The sequence below is a fragment of the Lithobates pipiens genome, unplaced genomic scaffold (genome assembly GCF_037356315.1).
Source record: "Lithobates pipiens isolate NorthernLeopardFrog02 unplaced genomic scaffold, aLitPip1_a1.2 Scaffold_3, whole genome shotgun sequence".
Lineage (NCBI taxonomy): Eukaryota > Metazoa > Chordata > Amphibia > Anura > Ranidae > Lithobates > Lithobates pipiens.
In genome coordinates, this window is record NW_027507790.1 from 268,655,987 (window position 1) to 268,669,683 (window position 13,697).

Sequence of the window (13,697 nt, forward strand, 5' to 3'; positions counted from 1 at the left end):
GACTCCTCCCTCCCTCCCCTTTCCTCCCTCCCTCCCCTTTCCTCCCTCCCCTTGTCTTGATGCATCCATTTGCAATATAGCCATTTTTTTTAATGGACCTTTCTTTCTCAGATGACACATTATACCCCCAGCAGCACTCTGTGAAACATAGAAACAGATTATCCCGAGTAGGAAATATGCTCATAACATTTTGTGGTTTTCAGTAAGCAGTAGAAATACATCCTATACAATGCTGGTTAGGGACACAAGCCAAAGGAGAACGTGACTGTGTGATGCAGCTTGTAGTAACAGCGGGAAAATCTCACATACACAAAGGGGAATGTATTCAGTAACATACCCACCGAATTTGTGGATATCTCATCCTTGGAATCACTATGGGGTCTATTATAGGGAGCCATTTGGTTCCCTGACCCAGCCTGCAACAAAAATATTACATACAGGGTGACCCTTTGGTTGCCAATCACATTGCGTTTTGCTTTACTTTACAGTCTGTGCCTGAAAGAAAGTAGTTCATACTGAACTTCTCATCAGCTCTGTGCAGCGATCCATTGCCCTTCACTGCAATGTCGGCGGTTTAAACATTATTAGATGTATTGTCTGACATGTCAATAAAGTTGGTTTAGAAAAGAAAGCGTGATGTGCCGAGCTCAGCGCATCATTACTGTGCCGGTCTCAGCCCCATTGCACCAGCCGCTGTGTGGCAATTCAATGGCTGGTGTGACCCAGCCCTCACTGTTGTAACTGTGGCCTCCTCCAGGCCCAAATCTTTTACTTTAGGGGTTGGTATGAATGACACCAGGTACTTGGAATGAGTCCCCCGCAATGAACGGCTTCCATGTTTGCCTTTATAGAAGATTTCATTAGTTAAAGAGGGATTCCACCAAAAAAAAAAAATGTTAAAAGCCAGCAGCTATAAATACTACAGCTGCTGACTTTTAATAAATGGACACTCACCTGTCCCGGGTTCCAGTGATGCCGAGGCCGATCGATCGCTCGGCTCTCGGCTGCTGCCGTCACCATTCTAGGTGAGGGAATCGGGAAGTGAAGTGAATCGGCTTCACTTCCCGGTTCCCTAATGCGCATGCGCAAGTCGCGCAGTGCAATAGGAATTCTCCGTGCTGTCTCTGAGACCCGTGTGTGTCCCAGCAGACAGCGCGGCAGGACAGGAAATGGCGTAGACTCCCACGGGAGTCTATGCCCGGAAGTGGGTGTAAATACCTGTCTTTGACAGGTATCTCCACCCCCCTCCCCCCTGAAAGGTGCCAATTGTGACACTGGAGGGGGGGGAGGGTTCCGATCAGCGGAGGTTCCACTTTAGGTTGGAACCCCGCTTTAAATCCCAATTGCAGCTAGGGCAATTAAAGGGGGAAAGAAATCCCCATTCACCCAATCGGAGATGTTGTGCTCCCTCTCTTCTGGGTTGAATCGGACCCAGTGACCCTGGAAATGGGTCTAAAAACCACCTTGGCTTTGTTTTGGCATTCCACTGTCGCTGTTGGATTAAAATTGTGGTCTTCTCTGAGGTGGATGTACATGATGGAAAAAAAGCATCTCCACAGAGAGGACGGGTCTTGGTGCCTGTCTCAGCCACTAAGTATTCCTGTACGAGGACTTCTTCTAGTAGTTAATGTTTTGACTTATTTTTTTTTTTTATTTTTTTTTAATAGATGTGTTGCATCTAAAGATTGGCTCTATATCAGAGTAATATGTCATATGTGACTTCTAACAATTCCTTCATGTTTTTGTCTTCACAGCCCCAAAGGGGATGATTTATCAACAGCTATTCTGAAGCAGAAGAGCCGACCCAATCGGTTAATTGTAGATGAAGCGATCAATGAAGACAACAGCGTAGTCTCTCTGTCCCAGGTAAGTGTAGGTTATTCTGTAGATTTATTTATTTTTTGTTCTGTTGTACTTTTAAGAGCTGCTGTTTGGAAAGACACACATACACACACACACCTAGTCCCTCCGAATGACAATTCAGTCATTGGACTGGGCTGTATGATGTCCCTTTCTTTTATGTTCCTATGTTTTGTTTCTGGGGTGCGCAGCCTGATTCAGTATTTCATGTAAGGTCCTGTTCACACTGGCATTAAAAGCAGGAGTTCAAACTCCCAGTAAACAGTCTGCAGTTGAACATATGGACATCACAGTGCTGTTCATATCACAAAATGCTTTTTGTGTCACTTTGCTGTGCTTAAAAGAACAAATAAAGTGAATCTTCATGTGGCATTCAAAAGCAATTCAACGCCCTCCATTCATTTCTATGGTAAAACCATAAACGTGCCGCCATGCATTTTCAGTGCATTTGTGATGCGTTTGCCGCATGTTAGGCCAAATTCATAACATCCAATAAAAAGGCATCTAGAATGCATTTTTAACGTTCCTCAAACACAAATGGGGTTTTTTTGGGGAGCGTTTTTAACACCTGTGAAAAGTAAAAAATAACGTGCATTAAAGCTGTAGGCGCATGTTCAACTTCTGTATTTTAGTGTAAACAAGGTCTAATGGACATTTAGCTCAGGTTCACACTGAGCCGTGGGAATGAAGTTCAGCTGAACTCGCACGATTTCACGTTATTTTTTTGCTGCTTGTTAGAGGTTTCGAACATTACACCTGCAGCCTGGAAGCAATCTGTGTTTTCTATCTTCACTTCCTACAGCAGCTCCTCCTGACCTCCAGAGGGAACTAAAAGGGAGGAATAAATGGATTTAGGCGCTGAACTGCTCATGTATACCAGTCTTCAGCTTCCTCTAGTGCACTGGTTGTCAACTACAGTCCTCAGGACTCACTAACAGGCCAGGTTTTAAATCTTATATTGCAGACTAGAATACTGTAATCGCTGAGCAGCAAATTATTTCACCTGTTATCTATTTCAGTTATCTTGCAAACCAGGCCTGTTAGTGGGTTCTGAGGAAAGGAGTTGAGAACCACTGCTGTAGTGGTACATGGGGTCCCATGTCAGAAAGCAGGCCCCCCCCCCCCAGACAAAAATAATATTTTTCCTGTGCTGAATTCAGAAACCAAACATGCCTGGTTCAGACCTGAATGATTTGAAGTGCTTCTATGCTCAACAAAATAATTCCTATATTCTATGGTGTCCAGTCACATGTTAGTGCTGTGCGGTCGCTTGTCACGCCAAGAGAGTTCAGGCGCTAAACAATGGTCTTTACTTTTTTTGTTGCAGGGTAAGATGGATGAGCTGCAGCTTTTCCGTGGTGACACGGTCCTTCTGAAAGGAAAGAAAAGGCGAGAAGCCGTGTGCATCGTCCTGTCTGATGATACTTGCTCTGATGAGAAGATCCGGATGAACAGAGTGGTCCGTAATAATCTGCGCGTCAGGCTTGGGGATGTCATCAGGTAACACTTTTAGTTAAAAAAAAAAAAAAAAGTTTAGATGAACCTGCATCATCTCCCATTTAGTTTCCCTTTTAACAATGGGAACCCAACTTTTCTCCGGCAGCTTTGCAAGTTCCTTCCAACTGCCATTCTACTGTGCAGAGAGATTGGACTTCATAAGGAAACTCTCACTGGCTGGAGGGATTTCAGCTGCTGGAGCTCGGCTCTGAAGCCGGGAAAAGTCAGGCCTCAACCGTAACTAAATCATATGCACAGCTTTTACCTTTTACAGCGTGTACCACACCCCCCAGTGCAAAATAATGGTCAGACCTGCTTTCTTCTAAACTCAGTCTGACATTGAAGTGTGTGGTGTTTGCTGTCTTGCATATAAAACAAATGTGCCATCATTAATTATCTTTTGAAGCTCCAGCTGTTGTATATATCGCCAATGGAAGCACTTACTATCCATAAATAAATTCATTTTTATTATTTATATTAGAACTGATCTTACATGGCCTTGTCTGATATGTCATCCTCGTTTGACAAGACTGGATTAAAAGGTCATAGCTGATGGTTTATTAGTATGTAAAATGAGTCTGCTTGGCAATGTGCATAGGGTGAAGACCGTGCTGTGTTCTGCATTCCCCAGTACAGGCGCTGCTCCAGCATTTAAAAGCAGTTTTATGTCTGATTCGAATTACCTCCCTGCATACAATATGGGGTCGTAGTCTGTCGCCCCTTTTTGTTTGCTAGGTGTGTGTAAATGTACTGTCTAAATTGTAATCCCTTAGATCATTATATAATGTACATAAAGGTAAAACTTTTTTCGGTTTGATTTACGAAAATTATACTTTAAAAAAAGAGCTAAATCTTAGAGCCAGTTCACACAGGGGCAACATGTCGGGTGACTTAGCCGCCTGACAAGTCGTGTCCTGTTCTGTACTATGGAACCGTTCTAATAGCAGCGACTCAAGTTGCTCCGACTTAGAAAAAGGTTCCTCTACTTTGGGGCGACTTCAGGCGACTTGCGTTGACTTCTGTATAGAAGTCAATTTTGCAAGTCGCCGCTGAAGTCGTGTGCAGGTCACCTGAGGCAGTCGCGCTGCAAGTCATGCTGCCCCTGTGTGAACCGGCTCTTACGGACTTCTACAAATGAATTGCTACAGATACTGTCATCAAATTCTGTAATCCTAAAAAAAATTTACTATGTATTTGGTTTTGATGCTGTGCATAAATAAACAGACCTTTTATAGGAATAGACTCCAGTTGTATTTTTCGGTTATACGATTTGATGCTAGAATCAGTAGAAAGTCATTGATTGGTCCATAGAAGTCCATAAGACAGGGTCCTCTGTTTAAAGTATTTGTATTGCTCATACTGAGAACTGCAGACATATGAGGGGGTTGAGTAGCCATTGGGTAAAATATAAAGGGTCAAGAAGGGTTCCACTCTGTGTCCCCACTGGGGAGAATTCACTGCTCTACCTCTTGGCAGTATTAATTTTGGCAGCAAATTTCGATTTAGTCTAAGGCCTAAAATGCCATTTTAGTTTTAGTCTCATTTTAGTCTACTAAAATCTCCAGTACATTTTAGTCTATTATAATCATTTTAGTCAACTAAAATTGAATGTACACAGCCCCCCACCCTCTGCACAATAACACAGCCCCCCACCCTCTGCACAATACACAGCCCCCACAGTATACAGCACAGCCTCCCACCCTCTGCACGATACAAAGCCCCCCACAATGCACAGCCCCCACCCTCTGCATGATGCAAAGCCCCCCACACTACACAGCCCCCCTGCATTCCCAGGAGACCCCCAGTCTCCTGAGACAGCACTGCCAACGTACTCTACAGTTAAGAATAAATCGCTGCCAGCCCTTTCTTATACACAGCTCCTTCTGTGTGTCACTTTCATTGTAAATCAAAGTCTCTAAATTTACCTCATAGCTTTGTTCTTGCATTAACCTGGCGGTCACATGGCTGCTCTCCTCTGAAGATTCATGGATGGTCATGTGACCGCTCTCCTCCTCCAATCTAAAGCAGCACTCAGGAGGAAAAGCAGGAGGAGGAGATCGGCCAACAAGAACAAAGCTATTGAGGTTAGACGCTTCAACTTGTATTGAGGGACACAGGAGGAGGAGCAGTATTGGAGAAGGGGCTGGCAATGGTTTTTTCATTAAAGATAGACTTTGGTGGCAGTGCTGTCCAAGGGCCAGGAGAGGCGAGGCGGCTGGCTTGACTACCCCCCCCAATGTGTGGCACCCGGGGGTTGACAGCCCGATCCCCACCCCCTACTGTGTTATATGCCGATAAATAGTTTATATAGTAAATTCATGAGGGTAAACGTCCCCCCTCTGCCATTAACATCCCGTTTTCATTCCTTAATGAAAACTGACTCTATTTTCGTCAGTTGACGAAAATGTGCTGTACTTTTAGTTTAGTTTTTGTCACTGAAAAAAAAGCCTCTGACGAAAGTTATGACAAACGTTTTCGTTGACGAAATGAACACTGCCTCTTGGTCCTGATGTAGCAGCTTTTGCCATGATATGCATTCCCTGTTGGGCTTCTAGTTCTTATGGACTGATGCAGGATACACTACTTTTTGCTACACATGCTTTACTATCAGCGGATTTGTAGTCTAGTATTGTAGGGCACAAATTGGTTTATTTTTGTATTAAATTTTGTAGGGTGTGTTTTTGTTTTGTTTTTGTTTTGTTTTTTAAAATACTTTCACACAGTATGGGGGGGAATTTAAAGAGGGATTCCACCAAAAAAAAAAAATATTAAAAGCCAGCAGCTATAAATACTACAGCTGCTGACTTTTAATAAATGGACACTCACCTGTCCCGGGTTCCAGCGATGCCGAGGCCGATCGATTGCTCGGCTCTCGGCTGCTGTCGCCACCATTCTAGGTGAGGGAATCAGGAAGTGAAGCGAATCGGCTTCACTTCCCGGTTCCCTACTGCGCATGCGCGAGCCGCGCCGCGCAATAGGAAATCTCCGCGCTGTCACTGGGACCCGTGTGTGTCCCAGCAGACAGCGCGGCAGGGCAGGAAATGGTGTAGACTCCCACGGGAGTCTATGCCCGGAAGTGGGTGAAAATACCTGTCTTTGACAGGTATCTCCACCCCCCTCCCCCCTGAAAGGTGTCAATTGTGACACCGGAGGGGAGGAGGGATCCGATCAGCGAAGGTTCCACTTTAGGGTGGAATCCCGCTTTAAGAATTGTATAGCTATTCCTCTGGCAAAACTGATGCATTTTGTTTTGTACAAATTGGGCAAAATCAATTATACTTTTCAGGCTACTACGGGTTGAATCTTATTCATTCGTCAAAATAGCTTGGTTTGGGGAAATACTGAATTATGATCACTAGATGGAGCCGGTGATCATAGTAAAGAAGTATTTTCCTGGGATCATTAGCGCTGTCTAGTGGGCATAATTTGGTATTTTTCTATTAGGCTCCGACCTGAAGAGTAAATAGCCTAGGACTTTTTTTTTTTTTTTTCACTGCATCCGCACAAAATGAAGGTACATGCAGTTCCCCAGGAAAGCTTTGTTTTAACGTGTTTGTAAATGAAGGTATTTTACCTTCATGCATTCTAGGCATGAAGGTAAACCTTCAGTGTGCAGCTTGCACCTCAGCCCCCCCCCCAATACATAGGCCTGATCTTGCTCCAGCGCGCTGTGCATGACACCCGAGGCTCTCCTGGGTCTCTCACTCCTGATTGACAATGGCTCCTCCTGCTACATCTCAACCAATCACAGCCATTGAGGTGGGGTCGGGCTGAGCCGTGCTCTGTGTCTTTTGGACGCATGGAGTGGGGCTTGGGTTTAAGCCCCCCACAGCAAGTGTCATGCTATGGGGGCACTCTGCAAAGAGGGAGGGGCTCATAGCACTGGCAAGGGAACCTCAAAGAGGAGGCACTGGGTTACTCTGTGCAATACCACTGCACAGAACATGTTAAGTATTTATTTTTATTTTTTTATTATTTTACAATCACTTGTGATTGTACCGTTTGTTATATTGTGGGTTTTAACTAAGGGATGCTTTACATTTATACCATATTTTGTGATTTAAACTAAACGTGCAGGCAGTTTTTAATCTGGTAAACGTTATCTCTAAGGGCCGGTTCACATCGGAATCGCAGTGGAATGCATGCTTTGTTCCCGTGCGATTCACGCACAATTGCGATTCTTGCAGCCCAGTCATTTGTGCACCAGAACATGGAAAAAGTTATGCACGGCTTTTAAAACACGCTGCACCATATTGCACGATACTGAGGTACTATGTAATCTGGTGCCCACAAATGCAATGTGTTTGAAAACTGCGTTTGGGGTGCCATTAATATTTACATGCAGATCGCAAGGGCAGGGCATTGGAACGCGTTGCAGAAAACTCACGAGGGACACTCCTTTCTCCCTCTGTTCTTGTGTGAACTGCCCTAAAAGAGAATGAGGAGAAATCTAAAAATTTGGCTTCTTCACCAGAACACAAGGTGAGAGCAAATCTTCCAACGGGCACACCTCTTTCCGTTTTGTAAAAAGGGAAATTCTTAATACTTGGTCCATTTTGGCACAGAAAGTAAAATAAAATCTTCCTAATAGGGCAAAGATGGTAATGAAACATCCTGCAATTTCCCTTCACTTCCTGCATTGCCCACAGGACAGGAAGTGAAGAGAAAATCACACAAATCTTCTATTTAAAAAAAAAAAAAAAAATCGGTTAAACATATCCCCACATTATTTAGAACTAAACAAAACTAGTTGGATTGAATTACGCTTTAGTTTGTGGCAGAGGAGTGTATGAGAGTGAGAAGTGTGCTTGTCTTATGCTGTAATAAAGGTGTACAGCACCCTGCCGAGTCAAAAAAAAAAAAGGTAAAAACTGTCAATAGTATGTTGGTGAGAGGGAGGGCAAAAATTATCAGCTGAAACCAAAGTCAGCCGTTACAGCAAAATATGATTAGAATAAAATGTGTGGAATTCTTTAATAGGTTTGGGAAAAACTTTGAGGAGCCATCACATTATGTCTTATATATTGCAATGTTGGTTATGGCTCAACGAGTTGTTTTTATCCCCCTGTCAGCATTCAGCCGTGCCCAGATGTGAAGTATGGTAAACGGATCCATGTCTTGCCTCTCGATGACACAGTGGAAGGAATCACGGGAAATCTCTTTGAGGTCTATCTGAAGCCTTACTTCCTTGAGGCCTACAGGCCCATCAGAAAAGGTATGGATATTTTCCAGAGAACCGTGTAGACTGCTTTTCTAGAGAGCTTGTGAAAACGAATGGGGTACATTCATAAAGCAATGAATGTGACATTCACCAAACTTTTGCGGCAGGTGAATCAATGGCTATAATGTAATATTGATGACTTTCAGGCTTGCAATAAATCATATTGACACAGAAATAAAGTGGAGGGGGGAGGCCACTCCCCCTCCTCTCCAAAAAAAAAGAGAGCATTGTAAAAAAAAATTGTAAGAAATAATAATAAAAGAAAAAAAATTACTGACCCAGTCCACGCGTCATCAATGCTGCATATTAGTGCCACTGTCACATGATGTAAAAAAAAAAAGTATTGGTAATCAGTTTCAGCGAGTACTTGAAAAAAGTATCTTGTACTCTGTCTTAAAAAAAGTGGTATTGGGATGACCCTGATTTAATCCCTTGTCTACCAAGGTACGTTAAATGTCCTGGTATTTAAGGGATTATAACAAGCTCAATGGTATTGATTTTGTTTTTCAGCTGGTGATCAGCTTTTAATGGTACTGGAAATGTGCTGCCACCCCATGTACCCCAGCACTACTAGATAACAAACCCCCATTTGTAGGAAGAGGACCTGTCGCCTGCCCAATGCTATCACATGGGGTGGTTAGCCCCCTTATGATGGCAGTAAATAAAATAAAATAAATGGGGGGGGGGGTGTAGAGAGGGGAAAAAAATATATATTTATATATTGTAATTTTTTTTCCTCACATTTCTACTTTACGAAAAACCTGAGTATATTTCGGTTGCACTAAAAAAAAAATCTTTTTGGGGTGTCCTTTTTTTTTTTTTTTTTTTTTTTTTTTTTTTTTTTTTCTTGCCAATGTTTGATAAATATTGTGTCATAAATTGCAACTACTTTCTGTTCTACAGGGTGCCTTTTTTTTTTTTTTCAGAAAATAATTGTTTTGGGTTTATCGTAATTAAAACAAAATGCAGATTTTAATATGTGATAAAAAAAATTGCCTGGGTAGTATAGAATGATGTGCTGTTAATGGAGTGTACGGTTGACCGTATGAACATTTAAGTATGTTTGTTTGCATGGCAGGTGACATCTTTCTGGTCCGAGGTGGGATGCGTGCTGTGGAGTTCAAGGTGGTGGAGACAGATCCCAGTCCATACTGTATAGTCGCTCCAGATACTGTGATCCATTGTGAAGGAGAGCCCATTAAACGTGAGGTAAGTGTTCTTATCCACCCTCTGTAAGATATCCGTGTGCTCCATGCTGCAAAGGGTAGGACAAGTGCTGTCAAGTTATCTATCTATATATCCACGATTTATATAGCGCCAACAGTTTATGCAGCGCTTTACAATGTATAGGGGGGACTACACAATTACAGTACAATACAAAAGGTACAGGAGGGCCCTCCTCGTAGAGCTTACATTCTAAAGGGAGGGGGTGGTGGTACAAAAGGTAATAGCTGCAGAGAATGATTTGATGGGAGAATGAATGATTTGATATATATGAGATCTCTGAGTAGTTTTTAGCTTCAAAGCTAACATTTGTATGTTCACTAAGCTGTAGTTGTCTCTGTCCCCACCCCAGACTATACTGTCCCCCGACTCACTTCTGTCTGCTCAGGTGTATTTCTCTTGAGCAAGCATTACTACTTTCACCCCAGTTGCTGAGCATTTGTCAGCCAAGTACCATTGGTGACTGAGGCTAGGTTTACACCTATACAGATTGCGGTTGATGCGGTTTCCTTGTGCATTTTTTTTTTTTTTTTTTTTTTTTAACACTGCAGAAATGCATCAAAAAGGCAAGCACTGCCATTTTGATGCATTTCTAATAGCCTATGGAAATAAATACCCAACCTGCTGCGGGGAGAAAAAAGTCCCTGTCCCTTTCCAAAAAATACATTGGGTGGAAAATGCACAGGTGTGAACGTGACCCATAGGAAACCTAAATTGGTCTGCTTCACTGCTTTTCATGTGCATCTAGCAAAGCTGTGCTAATGACCAGAAAGAATGCCCAGCTAAAGGGGTCCATGGAGGACAGTGGTGGTGTTAATGCCTAAATGTGCGTAAGGATTGGTAGATTGCTATGTGTTTTTTACATAACATAGTTTTGACAGTAACTCCGTCACATTGAATGCGTCTTTGAAATCGTGCGGTTTCATGTGCGGCTCGCCGACATCTGTGCGGCTTCATACATAGATGTTTATGCATATCGCATATGAAATTGACAAAAATAGTGCAGAAAGTCGCACCAATTTGAACAGTTCCATTGGCACTTGTCATGCAAATTTTAAACTGTCAAATCGCTTGACTGTCAAGTCGCACGGGGGCTTAACCAGGTTTCTATTTTTTTTTTTTTTTTTTTTTTGACCTGGGAAGTTGTGAAAGCAAAATGTAAACATGAAGTAGATTGGTATTAAAGAAGTATGGGGAAAGCAGGTTTGGCTGTACTTCTCCTGTGGGTCACAGGAGTGCAGGTCGTTCTACGCTCCTGTGACCCATTTTCAGCAGAGAGCAGGCTGAAGTCCGCGTTCTGCTGACGTCAGTCTGTCCAGGCACCGCGTCATCACGACCACGGAGTCAGGATCCGCCTAGATCCCCGGACCGACACCTGGCTCAGGACTGAGCCGGCCACCCTTGCCCCCTCCACAGCTCAGCCATTCAGTGAGCGAGGAAGGACAGAGCAGAGAGCTGCTGACTGGCAGTAACCAGCTCTGCTTGGGGAGCTGTGAGAACATGATCGCTCGATTCGCAGTGTAGAGGCGCTGGGGAATAGATGCAGAACAGATGAATTTAAAAAAAAAAAAACTTTATTTTTTTTGTGGGGTAGTATCTGGAGCAGTTCTGCATAGTCTGCTTCCGGGTTTGTTGTCAAAGTTTAATTGAAAAAAGCTGAAGTTAGAAGCTGATTACTATGCGCAGCTGCACCAGATTCTGTGCTCCAGGTTTACAGGTTTAGTAAATCTCTCCCAAAAGGTCAGATTTATCCTCCATTTTGACAAAGTGGAAATTCAGAGTCAAATCTTTCTTTTGTTTTTTTTTTTTTTTTCTTCCAAGACAGACCGTTTTTGCAATTTGACAAAATCCATTTACAAACTAGTTTCCAAATGTGATACTTTTGAGATTAGAATTTCCTTTTTTTAATGTAGTTGTGAATCCTATTCATGAAATGTAAACTAAGCACATACATCTGTAGTGTTTACTTATCTCTCTCCAAAGCTCTAAATGTCATTTTCTCTCTGGTGCTTTGTTCCTCTGTTATCAGCATGAGTAATTTCTGACAAGTTCTCTGACACATAAGATAACATCAGCTAAAAATTTGTGTCGGGGAGGGAGCTTAGAGGGGGATAAGCAGGGAGCTAGTCTATTCAGAATATGTCTAGGTGTTCCTTGGTTCATCTGCCTATGCGGAGGTGGAGGATGTACCCCTTTCCTCCAATCGGCTCGGCGTGTTTAAGTCCGGTCTCCCCACTCCTATGTACTGCTGGCAGACAAAGAGTGATTTTGAACAAGATCTGCACTTCTGAAAAGGGTGTAGACAACCGCAGATTATACATGTAAAACTTGTAGGAGGATTTTTCATCTGTGTATCATCTGAGACTGTTAACTTCACTGGGGTATGTGAGGGTTTACATCTACGTTGAGCAATAATTTGAACCTTTTTTTTATGGCAGTCTTATTCTAATCCTCACTGTGCAGTAATTGTGGTAATGCTTGCTCTGACAGGATGAGGAAGAGTCTCTGAATGAAGTGGGTTATGACGACATTGGAGGTTGCAGAAAACAGTTGGCACAAATCAAGGAGATGGTGGAGCTCCCGCTGAGGCACCCTGCACTCTTTAAGGCCATTGGTGTAAAGGTAATACATAAAGTTGTGCCATTAATGATGATTTTACGAGTTTAGGTATGCCATATATTCTTTTAATACAGACCTTTCCAGCATGCAGATTGAGTTTTCTACCTTCGGAGGTGTATTTGAAATTCCTTCCTAGTTGTGTCCTGTTGGAGTTCTCTGGAACACATGCTACTTTGGCTATATTGAGCTGATAGAATGCAAAAATATATACATATTCTATCTGGGAAGAATAATAAAAAAAAAATTAGATCTCTGCAATACATGCCGTTTCCACATGTGTTCTTGACTACCAGAAATCCATTGAGCACCCAACTTTTGTAGTAAGCAAACAACGCTGGCTATGTTTCACTGAAATCCTAGGCAGGGTTCTCAGCCTTGCCTGAGTTCTCGCCTGCTGAACTACAGAACACCTTTTCCGTTATGAAGATGCAAGTTGGAAGGTATTCTATTGTCAAGTTCAGGCAGGACTGATGATATTACTTGGAATTTTAGTGCATCAACATTGTCCTCTCCCGATGGGAAATTAAAGCGGAGGTCCACCCTAAAATGGACCTCCGCTCATCGGAATCCCCCCCCCCCTCCGGCGCCACAATCGGCACCTTTCAGGGGGGAGGGGGGTGCAGTTACCTGGATAATCCAGGTAACTGCACCCACTTCCGGGCTAGCTGTCTGCGGAACGAGCGTAGGTTACGCCCCCGTTCCGCAAGCGCCCGCCCCCTTCAGCAAGTGCCCCGCTGCCTGCTGGGAAACACACAGCTCCCAGAGGCAGCGGGGACCGTCCGGATTGCGCCGCGCGGCTCGCGCATGCGCAGTAGGGAACCGGGAAATGAAGCCGAAAGGCTCCATTTCCTGATTCCCATACCCAAGATGGCGGCGGGACCCGGCAGCCGAGCGAGCGATCGGCTTCGGGTGCCGACATCGCGGGCGCGCTGGACAGGTAAGTGTCACTATTTAAAAGTCAGCAGCTGCAGTATTTGTAGCTGCTGGCTTTTAAAAAAAAAAAAAAAAAACGCGGAGTCCCGGTGGACTCCCGCTTTAAAAGCTCACTGGATTTCTGGCAAGCTCAACAGGTATTTTTCTTAACCACTTTGCGCCCAATGACATCATATGATGTTGCAGACTTTGTGGATATCTGAATGATGGGTGCAGCTACAGGCATTGATATCCTCTTTTTTACTACCGGCGATTCCCTGAATCATAAAAACAATCGAGTGGCTGTTCAACCACTTGATTGTTTTCACAGGCGGCGGGAGGGGACAGCCCACCACCTTCTGGT

The 13,697-nt window shown here is 43.6% G+C and overlaps 1 protein-coding gene across 1 annotated transcript in view; it reads left to right on the forward strand.

Moving 5' to 3' along the window:
- The window catches only part of VCP (valosin containing protein), a 55,238-nt gene that overhangs the window by 22,848 nt on the left and 18,693 nt on the right, over positions 1–13,697 (forward strand). The window contains exons 2-6 of the mRNA XM_077463145.1: positions 1,755–1,866; positions 3,188–3,360; positions 8,430–8,572; positions 9,657–9,787; positions 12,293–12,424. Coding sequence (XP_077319271.1) covers positions 1,755–1,866; positions 3,188–3,360; positions 8,430–8,572; positions 9,657–9,787; positions 12,293–12,424 — 691 coding nt within the window. The remainder of the gene's footprint in view (positions 1–1,754; positions 1,867–3,187; positions 3,361–8,429; positions 8,573–9,656; positions 9,788–12,292; positions 12,425–13,697) is intronic.